Source organism: Podarcis vaucheri (assembly GCF_965113315.1).
Source record: "Podarcis vaucheri genome assembly, chromosome: 7".
NCBI classification, from domain to species: Eukaryota; Metazoa; Chordata; class Lepidosauria; order Squamata; family Lacertidae; genus Podarcis; species Podarcis vaucheri.
Genome location: NC_138765.1, coordinates 50,956,477 through 50,969,223, shown reverse-complemented (window position 1 = coordinate 50,969,223; position 12,747 = coordinate 50,956,477). Strand labels below are relative to the sequence as shown.

At 46.7% G+C, this 12,747-nt stretch overlaps 1 protein-coding gene across 1 annotated transcript; it reads left to right on the top strand.

The window, feature by feature from the left end:
* Positions 1-3,641: 3,641 nt before the first annotated feature.
* PSMD7 (proteasome 26S subunit, non-ATPase 7) lies at positions 3,642-9,313 on the top strand. The gene is made up of 7 exons (XM_082233262.1): positions 3,642-3,871; positions 5,026-5,117; positions 6,676-6,768; positions 7,404-7,501; positions 7,685-7,765; positions 8,197-8,288; positions 8,833-9,313. The coding sequence occupies exons 1-7, from the start codon at positions 3,798-3,800 to the stop codon at positions 9,269-9,271; spliced, it is 969 nt and encodes a 322-aa protein (XP_082089388.1). The 5' UTR covers positions 3,642-3,797; the 3' UTR covers positions 9,272-9,313.
* Positions 9,314-12,747: the final 3,434 nt, after the last annotated feature.

Here is a 12,747-nt window from a genome sequence, read left to right as displayed (position 1 = left end):
TACAGTTTCATGTTCTAGCTTTAGATTATAGTTTAACAACACAAATTTGATGTGTTCAGCTCTCCCTAAGAGTTCACACCCTGATTTTGTTGAAGGATCCCTGAGGTGGCCACTGTGCCCTGGGTTCTAGGTGGTGGGCCTAAGCCACCCACTAAAAGTTACAACGGTCTCGTACTTTGTACTTGGAAAGACCATTTTGCCCCTTTATTTTATTTCTATTTTTTCTCTAATTGGAGATGACAAGCTGGAGGGGCATATTAGAGTCCTCTCTGGGGCAAAAGGCTTCATGTAAGCTTTGTTGCCAGGAGGAGTCCAGCTAGGGTGTTTAGTGAGCTCCCATTCTCTCATATGTTATTATTGGGGGTTTTTTGTTGTTTTTTTTTCCGTTAACGAAGTACGCTAAAGACAGAAAGAGTGGAAACACACACACAAGGGAGGAGGGGCAATGGGAAAGAAAGGGGTAGAAGAAAGATTCTTTCAGTATTTGGAATATCCTTGACTTAGCGCAATCCCTACTTGTTTCTTAACCACGAGCTATTTGCTAAAAACCTCAAGCCTGAACGGAAGCCTAAACCACAGGTCGCTGCCCGGAAACCTAAACCACGGGTCTCTGCCCGGAAACCTAAACCACGGGTCGCTGCCCGGAAACCTAAACCACGGGTCGCTGCCCGGAAACCTAAACCACGGGTCTCTGCCCGGAAACCTAAACCACGGGTCTCTGCCCGGAAACCTAAACCACGGGTCTCTGCCCGGAAACCTAAACCACGGGTCGCTGCCCGGAAACCTAAACCACGGGTCTCTGCCCGGAAACCTAAACCACGGGTCGCTGCCCGGAAACCTAAACCACGGGTCTCTGCCCGGAAACCTAAACCACGGGTCTCTGCCCGGAAACCTAAACCACGGGTCTCTGCCCGGAAACCTAAACCACAGTACTGTTTCAAGACTAACCCTAGTGTGGGGCCCCAATTGTGAACCTCCCCTCTACCTTCCACAACAGCCTCCTGCCTAGCCTTCGGACTAAGTTCGGATTCCTTACTAAACGCCTGCACAGTGCAGTGCCAGATCAGGACCCGAGAAAACAAAGTTTTGAAAGGAAGCAAATGACCTTGCGTTCTCACGTACCCGGGTCATCCCTAACAAAGGTCGCCGGGCAGGAGGGGCGGCTTCATTTGCATAAGCAGAGAAAGTAGAGAGAGGTTTGTAAGGGCGCCCCTGGACGACTCCGAAAAGGACGTCAGAGAAACAATAAGCACCACGTTTTCCTGGCCACACTTCCGAAAGGGAAAACGGGGGAGAAAAGGAGAGAGAGAGATTTGTAGGGGACGCCTTTGGCCGACTCCGAAAAAGGACGTCAGAGAAACAATAAGCACCACGCTTTCCTGGCCACACTTCCGAAAGGGAAAACGGGGGAGAAAGAGAAAAGGAGATTCAAGATTTGTAGGTGTAACGTTGGAAATAAAGGAGAAAGGTCTGGCTGTTGTGGAGACGTTATTTTCCACCCTCCTCCCAATGTATTCCCTGCAGAACCATACTCACGTCCGTTGGTGTCCCTCGCGGATCCCGGGATCCTTTTCTTTTCTTTTTTTTTAGCCGGCTTGACCTCGCCTTTGCTCCCCTGGTTGAGCTTTTGGTGACGATTGATTACCGCCCGCAAAGAGGAGGCAGGGAGAGGAAGAAGGATCCCTGGGCTAAGGTTGCCCAGTGGCGCCCGATCCCTTCTATCTCCCTCCTCACCTCTGCAGGAGAACCAAGCGTCCCTTCGTGGTGTCGCCAACTGTTAACGGAAAAATCTGAGGGCTCCCTTGGACAAAAACAAAGACACCAACCAGGATAACTTGGAGCAAAACAGCAGCCTGTAGGCTTGGCCTTTATTGAACTGTTGCAACAGGGTTCCCTTCCCTTGCAAGAGAGAGGAAAGACCCAGAACAATGGGCTGCAAGACCTTATAAAAACTTTTGAAATTCCCCTCCTCTAGGTCAAGCCCACCCCCAGAAACATCATGCATACATTACAGAAAGGAGGGGTTGACATCATGCATACATTACAGAAGGGGTTGACATCATGCATACATTACAGAAAGGAGGGGTTGAGGGAGGAGTTGTGGTGGTAACCTGAGTGTCCAGTCACCCAGCTGGTTCCTCCTTTCCCCCTCCCCATGAGTACTTTCCAGGTGACAATGGGGAGTTTGCAGTTTCCTGCCCCCAGAGGGAAGATCTGATCATTGTCCTTTGTTTCAGCCTGTGGTGAATCCACTGTTCTTTGTGATTTTGATGGTCTTCTGTCTGGGATTATCAGGGTTGACATAGCAACTGGGCAGGGCTCCTGTGGATGTGCTGGGATGGTGAAGGGATTATGGCTGACCAGAAACCAAGCACCCCCCTTTGATAGTCCTTGTCACATGGAGTAAAAAATGGAACAGTGCAAATCCGATGTATGGTTGATTTTCTATGAATTTATAACAGAAATGTGGCGTATGTAGTGTGTGAGTGTGAGTGAAGTTTGTGGAAACAGAATGATTGGGGTGGGGGGGTTCCTGCTACAGTGTGCATGCGTAATTTCAAATAACCGAGGAAGCCCTCCATTTGGAGCATGTAATTGCCGGAAGAAATATCAACAACCTCAGATATGCAAATGACACAACCTTGATGGCAGAAAGTGAGGAGGATTAAAGAATCTTTTAATGAGCGTGAAAGAGGAGAGCGCAAAATATGGTCTGAAGCTCAACATCAAAAAAATGAAGATTATGGCCACTGGTCCCATCACCTCCTGGCAAATAGAAGGGGAAGAAATGGAAGTGAGAGATTTCTCGCGGAGTGAGGCCGTATAGTTAAAGCTATGGTATTCCAAATAGTGATGTATGGAAGTAAGAGCTGGACCATAAAGAAGGCTGACTGCAGAAGAATTGATGCTTTTGAATTATGGTGCTGGAGGAGACTCTTGAGAGTCCCATGGACTGCAAGAAGATCAAACCTATCCATTCTTAAGGAAATCAGCCCTGAGTGCTCACTGGAAGGACAGATCCTGAAGCTGAGACTCCAATACTTTGGCCACCTCATGAGAAGACTCCCTGGAAAAGACCCTGATGTTGGGCAAGATGGAGGGCACAAGAAGAAGGGGATGACAGAGGACGAGATGATCGGACAGTGTTCTCGAAGCTACCGGCATGAGTTTGACCAAACTGCGGGAGGCAGTGGAAGACAGGAGTGCCTGGCGTGCTCTGGTCCATGGGGTCACGAAGAGTCGGAAATGACTAAATAACAACAACAATGTGTCTTGCACCCTGAAACAAAATCTCGGGTTTTTTCCCTCCTCAAATTTCCCAAAATTTCCTAAAACACGTAGAAAAAGTATCTCTGGTGGATGCTAAAGCCACCTCCAGACTTAGGTTGTGAACGAAAAGCACAAAAAGGACGCTTAAATCATTCATCAACGGCTTCCTTCAAGAATGTTCTGGAGGCGACTGACCGTCGCATAATAGCATCCCTCCTTTTGCCCTTCTGAATATGGCGACGCTACCGCCCCACGCCGCCAACATGGAAACTTCTCACAGGAAGCCGAACTGAGAACCCTTCGAGACCCTCCCAAAATGGCGTCGGTTTCCCCCGCCCACAGGCTGAAAGGAAGTCGCGTGACGTCACTGCGGCTGCCCTTCCCAAGATGGCGCGGCTGCCCAGCTCCTCCCTCAGCATCGCTTGCTTCACACCCGGTGCCCTGAGTCACTGAGAGGCGCTTTGCTTACCGGGAGAAGGAGGCCAGGAACTAGGTCAGGACGTGGAGGCCGCGAAGCCGCCGCTGCTATGCCGGAGCTAGCCGTGGAGCGAGTGGTGGTCCACCCGTTGGTGCTGCTGAGCGTGGTCGATCACTTTAACCGGTGAGGGAGGCGGCGGCCGGCCGGGCTGAGTAATGGCCGGCAGGCCAGGGCTTAGGGAGGCAGGGTGGCCGTAGGGCTGGGGTCGCGCTTTGCACATGCTCAGGGGCAGCGAGCTGCGAGGAAGCTACTGTAAAGAAGCGCCGGGGCGGAGGCCGCGGAAGGACAGCTTAGTCACGGGCCCGGGCTGAGGCCGCCTTCGCCGCCTGTGCTTCTGGACCCCGGGTTTCGGTTGGGAAGACCCTCAGGGTTTGGCGAGGCCTCGGAGCAATAAAGGAAGCGGCTGCCTTTCTCGCGGAGTGAGGCCGTCGAGCCCAGGGGACAGGCCTGTCTTATCTGCCTGGCTCCCCGATCCTCCCCGGAGCAGCTTTCGGGGGTTGAACCCGGAACCTCTTTCCTTCTGCAGGCCAAGCGACTGCTGTCTCCCTCTACACCCCAACAAACGGGCCTTTGGGCCAGAGACCTCATGGAGAGGGGCTGGATGCTATTTTTCGCCGAGTTGCTTTTTATGTTTATCGCGGTGTGTTTACCGCGTGTGGAGCAAGGATGAGATTCATCTTTTGCCACTGCTTTTCCAGACTCTTGAGTGGAAGAGCGGAATATAAGTAAAGTGATATGACTTAAAATATACCTGCTTCCTAAGTAGCAGCCACAGCTGCATGCATGAAATACATGCAACCAGCGCATGGCTGTGCCAACTTGACTGAGTAGATATGTGGCAGAGCATTTGCTTTACAAGCAGCAGGTTCAGTTCAACAACATCTCTCCCCCAGAAACCACACCTGCTAAATGGATTTCAGAAGCAGGTGGTGGGAAAGGCCATGCTCTGACATAGACTTTGGAGAGTCACTGCCAGGCCAGGCAATGCTGACACTTTGGGGCTAGGTGGATTGGTGGGCTAAGTCAGCTTTTGTATGTTGACTTCCTCCATTAACCACCAGAAGAAGACAAGCCATCAACACTCAGCTGCCTCCTCCCTAGTGACTATCAAGACTCCTTCTGTTGGGAGTCTTGGCAAGTTGCTATATACTCTTTCCCTCCCACCTTAGTTATGCTGGTTTTCATTGCCCTGAGTTGATAAAAATTCAGTTCAGGAATAGTTTATGCTGCACATCAATGTATCTCATCTTTCTTTTGATTTTGCCTTTCTATTTTAGGATAGGAAAAGTTGGAAATCAGAAGCGAGTTGTGGGGGTTCTCTTGGGTTCGTGGCAGAAGAAGATTTTGGATGTCTCCAACAGCTTTGCAGGTAAAGTAACACCTGAGATCTCTATGGTTGTCTAGCAAGCCAGATGTGGTTGTAATGTACACTACTACTCTAACATTTTCCACCCCATTAATGGATTTGGGGAAATTTGGGTTTGTCCCTTAAATTGTTGGTGGGGAACCTGTGGCCCTCTATATGTTGTTGGACTCCAAGTTCCATCAGCAGCATTTGGAGGGTCAGAGGTTCCCCACCTTTTGTCTTAAAGTGAGAGACCCAGAAAAACTTACGTCATAAATCTCAATTGAAACTTGGTTGATAGTCTTGAGTTTTCAACAGCGCTCTGATTAAATAATAACCCAAAGGGGCCCAGTTAGGAACCTGCTGGATTGTGTTTGGCTAAAAGCTTAAATGCGGTCCCTCGAGTTCTCAGGCTGTTGGAAGCCAGCCTTAGCTTTCCATAGTCTGCTCCAGGGAATCATCATTCTTTCATCTACCTTTAGTTTAAATCAGAGTCTGCCCAGTTCTAGAAACTTGTGATCTCGTCTAGTCATTAATCTTGTAGGCTGCAACTACATGTACCACATACTACAGTCAATACTGTGGTAGGAATAGGTCCTAAATCAGTGGTAGGGTATCTGCTTTGCTTGCAGAATATACCAGATTCAATCCCCAGTGGTATTTCTAGGTGGGGCTGAAAGACTCGTTTGGAGACCCTAGGTAAAGAGATTGACTTCATCACTGTAGTTAAAAAGATGCTTTTATTGTTTACCACATGTTGTTTGTCTGTCTGGACTCCTTTGGGAGGAAGGGCAGAATATGAATACAATAAATAATAATGGTATCTTCTGTTCCTTGGGGAACTTTTGTAGGTCAGTCGTTGAATGCACGCTTTGCTCACAGAATGTGCAGTCCCTGGCATTTCCATTTAAAAAGGACCAAGTGGCAGCTGATAAAAAACTCCCTAAGACGCTGGGTAGCCACTCAGGAGACCAGTACTGGGATTGGATAGTCCAGTAGTCTTACTCAGTGCATGATAACTTGCTATTTTCAAACGCCCTGTGATCCTCTCATGGAGGGTGGAATAGAAATTTAAATCATCCTCACCTCTGTAATGTCAAGACTGGATCCCATTCTAAGTGACTTGCCAGCTTCCCAGAGGCATCTGTGAGAACAATGTGCTGGACTACCTGGACCCTCTTTGATCCAGCAGGGCCGCTCTTAATTCCCACCACATGGGATGTAACTTGGCAAAATTGTCACTTTCCTTTTTAATATTTATTTATGATTTTCAGTTTTATTCATTTCAGTAATTTTACAATCATTTTAGCATTTCAAAACTTGACTTCCTTCCCCCTCTTTGTGGTTCCTTAAATTTATTTTTTATATTTTCTGCATATTCCAAATTAACTTAATTTACTAATTTATTCATCTACTTTAAATATATACTCTTGTAAAACTGCAGGTTATTACAATAATCCCGCCAATGTTCTTACTGTTTACAGGTTATTTGTAAATATTCAATAAACCATTTCCATGGGTTTGTTTTTTTTAAAGGCTGGAAATTCATGCCATGATTTGGATTCTCTTTTTTTACCCACAGTCCCCTTTGATGAAGATGATAAAGACGACTCTGTATGGTTTTTGGACCATGACTATCTGGAGAACATGTATGGGATGTTCAAGAAAGTAAATGGTAAGCAATGCTTGGTTAGCCAGAAGTGCAAGTCACAGCTAAAGCTGTCTCTGGGAAAAGCTTTGACTGCTCACAGATGCTTAGTTAAAAAGTTTTTCATTTTGGAGATGAACACCTCTGTTAGTGAGAAAATGAAGGAACTGGGTCACCCTTCAACATCAGATTCTGCAAAACCTCTCATGTTTTAACCTAATGCCCCAGCAAAGAAACCATATTTTAGACTACATGCTACTTGAAGGAAGGGTCTTTTATAGCTTGTGTATGCAGTAAATAGGCTTTTTGTTGTTCATTCGTTTGGCAAAGTCCTCAAGGTTGGGCATATCTCGTCTATTTTGCCAACGTTCAGAGTGTAGTATTCTGTACCTGTAAAATTTATTTTGAAGCTGATGTTCAAGTCCAGTAAACTTTGGATGTAAGCAATGTCCAGTATGAATGATAGGCTCCGGTTGTGAGAAATTCTAAAGTCTCATCCCGTTTGCTATACAATATCATTGCATGTAGAACCATGCTTTATTCCTGCAAAGTCCCACTTCCAGTGAAACAGTAGAAGAAGGAAATGGCTCTTGGAGGTAGAGCCCTCTTCCAGCTGCTTTGTGTACTCTGACTCTCTTTTTCTTTCTGTGTCGTTTTCCTAGCCAGGGAAAGAATTGTGGGATGGTACCACACAGGTCCCAAGCTGCACAAGAATGACATTGCTATCAATGAGTTAATGAAAAGATACTGCTCAAACTCGGTAAGAGCCACTCACAACCTACAAATCCTGACAAGGCTTACTATTTGATGTTACTGCAACTTGTAAGAACAAGTTGGAAATGGCAAGATGATCCTTTATGCAGTGGCAGGCTGCAGGTTACTGGAAGGAGACTGGTAGGTTTTGTTTTCCACCAATAGGCACTAAAGGGTTTCTTTCAAACAGGTATTGGTAATTATCGATGTAAAGCCAAAGGACCTGGGGCTGCCCACTGAAGCCTACATCTCTGTGGAAGAAGTTCACGATGTGAGTATCCTGGGTTTATGCACATCAAGTTGCTTTTTCTTCATACATTTCAGTGTCAACCAAAGGACCAGACTAAAACAGGCTGAGCCAATAACAGGAATGCTGCCTGTACCTTGCTCATGTCACTCCTTTTGCAGCCAGCACCCTACAGAGTACCTGAAAAAAACTCTGCTTAGGATGAAAGAACTTGTCAGTGTTTATTATTAATTCAGTTCACACTTCCTTATGAAGGTAATTTAGGGTTAGTGTGTCTCTTCCATTGGCCAGTTATGGCTCTGTTCTTATTCTTCAGCAGCTCTTGGCTTCTTATGCAACAATTGTAAGTTTTTCCAGGGTTCAGACACACACACACACAAAACACATTCTGCCCAGAAGTTGAATAAAGGTGATGACTTTCATGCCTGGTCTCTGCTTGCTCTTGCACCCCGAAGGATGGGACACCCACTTCTAAGACCTTTGAACATGTGACCAGTGAAATTGGAGCAGAAGAAGCGGAGGAAGTTGGGGTGGAGCACCTGCTACGGTAAAAAAATACCTTTCTTGCCTGTCACTTCAGACTTCTTAGCTTGTGTTCTGCTTACGTAGTTACTCCTCAAGATAATACAGGGAGGCAGGCATTCCCATCTTGCAGATATAAAATAATGGATGCAGAATGCCTTTGACCCCTGCAAGGCCACACACCTCGCCAGCTTAATAGAGGCATCATCTTTAATTTATCCTGACAGCCACCCTTCATTGGGATCTAGTGGTACCCTATCCCTTAGCCATGCAAATGTGCCACCATATTTCCTATGCTGGATTAGGCCAAAGGGCGCCCATCTAGCATCTGGTCTTATCCTAAGGTGAAGCCTACAAGCAGAACCTGCACCTCCCCACAATGCAATTGATATTCGCTTACATCCCCATGTCTTTGTATGGGTTGGTTGGTCCAGAGGAGATTCAGATTTCTAGTCCAACTATAGAAATGCCCAGCATTGATTTCCGTAATGTGGCAGAGAAAAATAATTCTATTCCTCCTTTCCTGCCAACTGGGTTCTCATGTTCTGACCCCTTTTTGGCTGTTCCAGGGATATTAAAGATACCACTGTAGGCACCCTTTCTCAGCGCATCACAAACCAGGTCCACGGCTTGAAGGGACTGAACTCCAAGCTTCTAGACATCAGGAGCTACCTGGAGAAAGTGGCCATGGGCAAACTTCCCATCAACCACCAGATCATCTACCAGCTCCAGGATGTCTTCAACCTGCTGCCTGATGTCAACTTGCAAGAGTTTGTCAAGGCCTTCTATCTGAAGACCAATGACCAGATGGTGGTGGTCTACTTGGCTTCACTCATTCGCTCTGTGGTTGCCCTCCACAACCTCATAAACAACAAGATCACCAATAGAGATGCAGAGAAGAAGGAGGGGCAGGAGAAAGAGGAGAGCAAAAAGGAGAGGAAGGATGAGAAAGACAAAGATAAGGAGAAGAGTGATGGCAAGAAAGAGGAGAAAAAAGAGAAGAAGTAGAGTAGGATTTTGTATTTGTATATTAAAACCTTGTAAACTGAACTCTGGTGCTGGCTGTAGGTTTTTTTGTTAGTAGAGGCTTGTGGGGGGGGGGTACCCAGAACTGCTTTGGTTTGTAGGTGGGTAGCTAGATAGAAGATGAGATGACCTGAGCAATATCTGTTTAACTGGACCATCTATGGCAGGGATGATCATAAGCCATGAGGCCAAATGCACCCCCAGGACTTTGCATGGCCCTTGAGGTGCTTTCTGGAGATTTTTTAAGCAATTGTTGGATGGCCATCTGTAATGCATGCTTTAGTTGAGATTCCTGTACTGCAGGGGGTTGGACTAGATGACCATTAGGCTCCCTTCCAACTCTGATTCTATGAGATTCTCACCAGCTCTGCTTGAAGTCTCCTTGAGTGTTTTTGGCTGGCTGGAATGTGTCCCAGAATTCTTAATATTTCTAATTGCCTGGATGGATGAGAGAGAGGAATGTGTGTAGAAATAAAAGCTGTTACATAAAGGGGAAATGTATATTAATTTCTCCACCTACTTTTGCCCCTGCCCCTGCCTACCACTGCCATGTGGCCCTTTGACTGAAAAAGGTGCCCTGTCCTTGATCTGTATACATCATGAAGCAAGAAATGGCACTAGGGCAGACAGCCTGGTTAGTCTTCACTTTAGCAAAAGCTGTCAGCTCTGGCATGGCATAATGCCTCTTCAGCCAGCTACAAAGACAGAGTCTTAGTCTTGTTTGCTCACAGTGTTCAAAAGCAGGTCCCACGGACACCTCCCCTAAACTGGACTATCCAGTCTGGCCAGTGAGACCATAAGCTTAATCCCATAACCAAGAAAGTATGTTATGGGGGCATGCACCCCTAGATGACATCAGAGGTAGACCACAGGCCAGCTCTTGCCTGGATTTGTTCTGAAGTACAGCAAAGACAACAACAACCGGTACATCTTTGCCAGAGCTCATGCAGTAATGAGCTTCAGCCGCCAGGTGGCAGCAAACACTCATGCAGCTGGCTTTAGAAATCAGTCAATACAACCCCCAAAGTAGGGAAAAGTTTAAATGACATACAAGCCATCAACAGTAAAACCATCAAACAATAAGAGAGTAAAAATTGCACATTATCCACAAAAGAGGCAAGTTCTTGACTGTTGCACAACAGGAGAGGGTTAGAGAGATTGCTTGCTCTGAGGTGACCATTAATTGCTTACCACTGCCACGTATGCCCACCTTGTCCAAGAACAAGCTGCCAAACTTTTGGGGCTAAAGGAGGTTACTTTACTAGGAACCTGCCTCACCCATGGCCTCTTTCAAGACAGGTGGCATGAAGGGGAGATATTTCGCCTTGACCATGTCGTTTGCTTTCCACTTCCCAGGCATAGTGGTTTAAGGAAGACATCTTTACTTAGGAGGAGGGTAGAGAGATGGAAGAAAGGAACACGGGCAGAATCTGGGTGCTGCATCAGACCAAAGGCCCATCTGATGCTGCATTCAGTTATCGCAGTGGCCAGTCAGATGCCAGTGGGAAGCCTGCAAGCAGGATCTGAGCACAACAGTAACTTTCCCTACTTGTAATTTCCAGCAACTGGTATTCAGAGGCATATCACTTCTGTTTTTGTCATTTTCCCGTTTTATTTCTTTTTTGTTATGTTTGTTGTTTTGTAGATACGCATGCATGCGCGCACACTTAAATACGCGTAAATATATGTAAATACCTAGCTTTTGTGATCAGTACACCTTGCTGGAATGAATTCTGTGAATTATTTCTGCATTCTGTGAAGTACTTCCTTTTGCATGTTTTAGGTCAGCTACCAATCAGTTTCAGAGCCTGAGGTCTTGTTTTATGAGACGAGGGGGAAAGATTTGCACTTTTCTCCAGCGCAGCATCCTTGATTTTTGTTTCTTCCTCTCTCATTGCTTTTGCACACATCTGTCCGAGGCCCAAACAGAGACCTTTTTTTGCAGAACTTTTATTCTGTTTCTGCTTTTGCTTTTTCAAGTGGCTGCCCATTTGCTGTAGGGAGACCTGAAACTGGGATTCAAACCTGTGCGGAAACAAACACAACCTCTGCATTTCCCTGTGAAGTCTTTTGTTATCTGCTTTTCTACAGCAAGTCAGATACCCAGGGTAGGCCCTTTGCTTAGGACAAAACCTCTCTGTAAGATGTTTGTTCCTGGGACAAGAATTGCTAATTTACAGGCTCTTTGGCCCACCAGTGAAATTGGAGATTACGACAACTGCCGCCCTCCAATTCCCAGAGCGGCAAGAGCAGAGCTCTGATACAGCAGCCAAGCCTGTGACAACGGTGACTTCAAACTCAGCCCCCACTGCAGCCCCTCTAATTACAAAGGAAACTGCCTGTTAAGGATTGGCAGCAGTTCTCCCAAGTGGCTTTGGCAAGATGCTGATGGAATCCAGAAGGGCTTTTCTGAAACTAGGAAGGAGGTCAGACAGCCAAGCAGCCCAAAGCTGCTTGTGTGAAAAAGGACATTCCCCTCACCCCCTTGGAGTCCTGGCTAGTCAGATGAGAAATTCAACACGAACACAGTAGCTGATAGTGGAAGGAATGAGAATCAAGGTGACAATGGTTGAATAGAACTATCTAGAAGCCAGTAGGCTGCTGCTTATTGCAAGACTAGATCATGTCCAAAAGATCTGGTTTCATTAGTTGATTCAGTACTCTAATTGCCTTTGGCAGAGTGAAGAACATGGTAGAGAAATAACTGAAGTTCTGTGTTTTGCTAGGGAAAGAGAGATGAGGTACCTACCTCCAGACGTGTGTGCAACATGCACGGATTAGGAGATGCTCCTAATTGCAAGGGAAGTCACCAGATTTGTTTCACAGCTGTCTGTGCTGGATGCTCTCCAACATCTTTGCTCGCTTGGATAAGGAATTAACGTGCACTAAGGTAAAGGTACCCCTGACCATTAGGTCCAGTCATGGCCGACTCTGGAGTTGCAGTGCTCATCTCGCTTTATTGGGTCGAGGGAGCCAGCGTACAGCTTCCGGGTTGTGTGGCCGGCGAGACTAAGCTGCTTCTGGCGAACCAGAGCAGCACATGCAAATGCCATTGACCTTCCCATTTATCTACTTGCACTTTGACGTGCTTTCGAACTGCTAGGTTGGCAGGAGCAGGGACTGAACAATGGGAGCTCACCACATCACGGGAATTCGAACCACCGACCTGATCGGCAAGTCCTAGGCTCTGTGGTTTAACCCACAGCGCCACCCGTGTCCCTCTAACATGTGCACTAACTACTGGTAAATAGATTGGTGCTAAATAAGCAAAAGTTTGGAAGTTTGCTGGGTGTCATTTTTCATCTGAATGACTTTATAGGATTATCATGGCACAGGGTGGGCAGCCATTTGCCTCAGCTCAGAGCGACCTGCTGGTTCTGCTTAGAATGCCCCAAACAATACACAGTCTAAGAGGGGGGAAATGGGATCCTGCCCTCTACCAGACCAGACTCTGTCCA

Coding starts and splice junctions, on each gene's coding strand:
- PSMD7 (XM_082233262.1), top strand. CDS start 3,798: ATGCCGGAGCTAGCCGTGGAGCGAGTGGTGGTCCACCCGTTGGTGCTG. Junction 3,872..5,025: donor GTGGTCGATCACTTTAACCG/GTGAGGGAGGCG, acceptor TTTCTATTTTAG/GATAGGAAAAGTTGGAAATC. Junction 7,766..8,196: donor CTGTGGAAGAAGTTCACGAT/GTGAGTATCCTG, acceptor TGCACCCCGAAG/GATGGGACACCCACTTCTAA.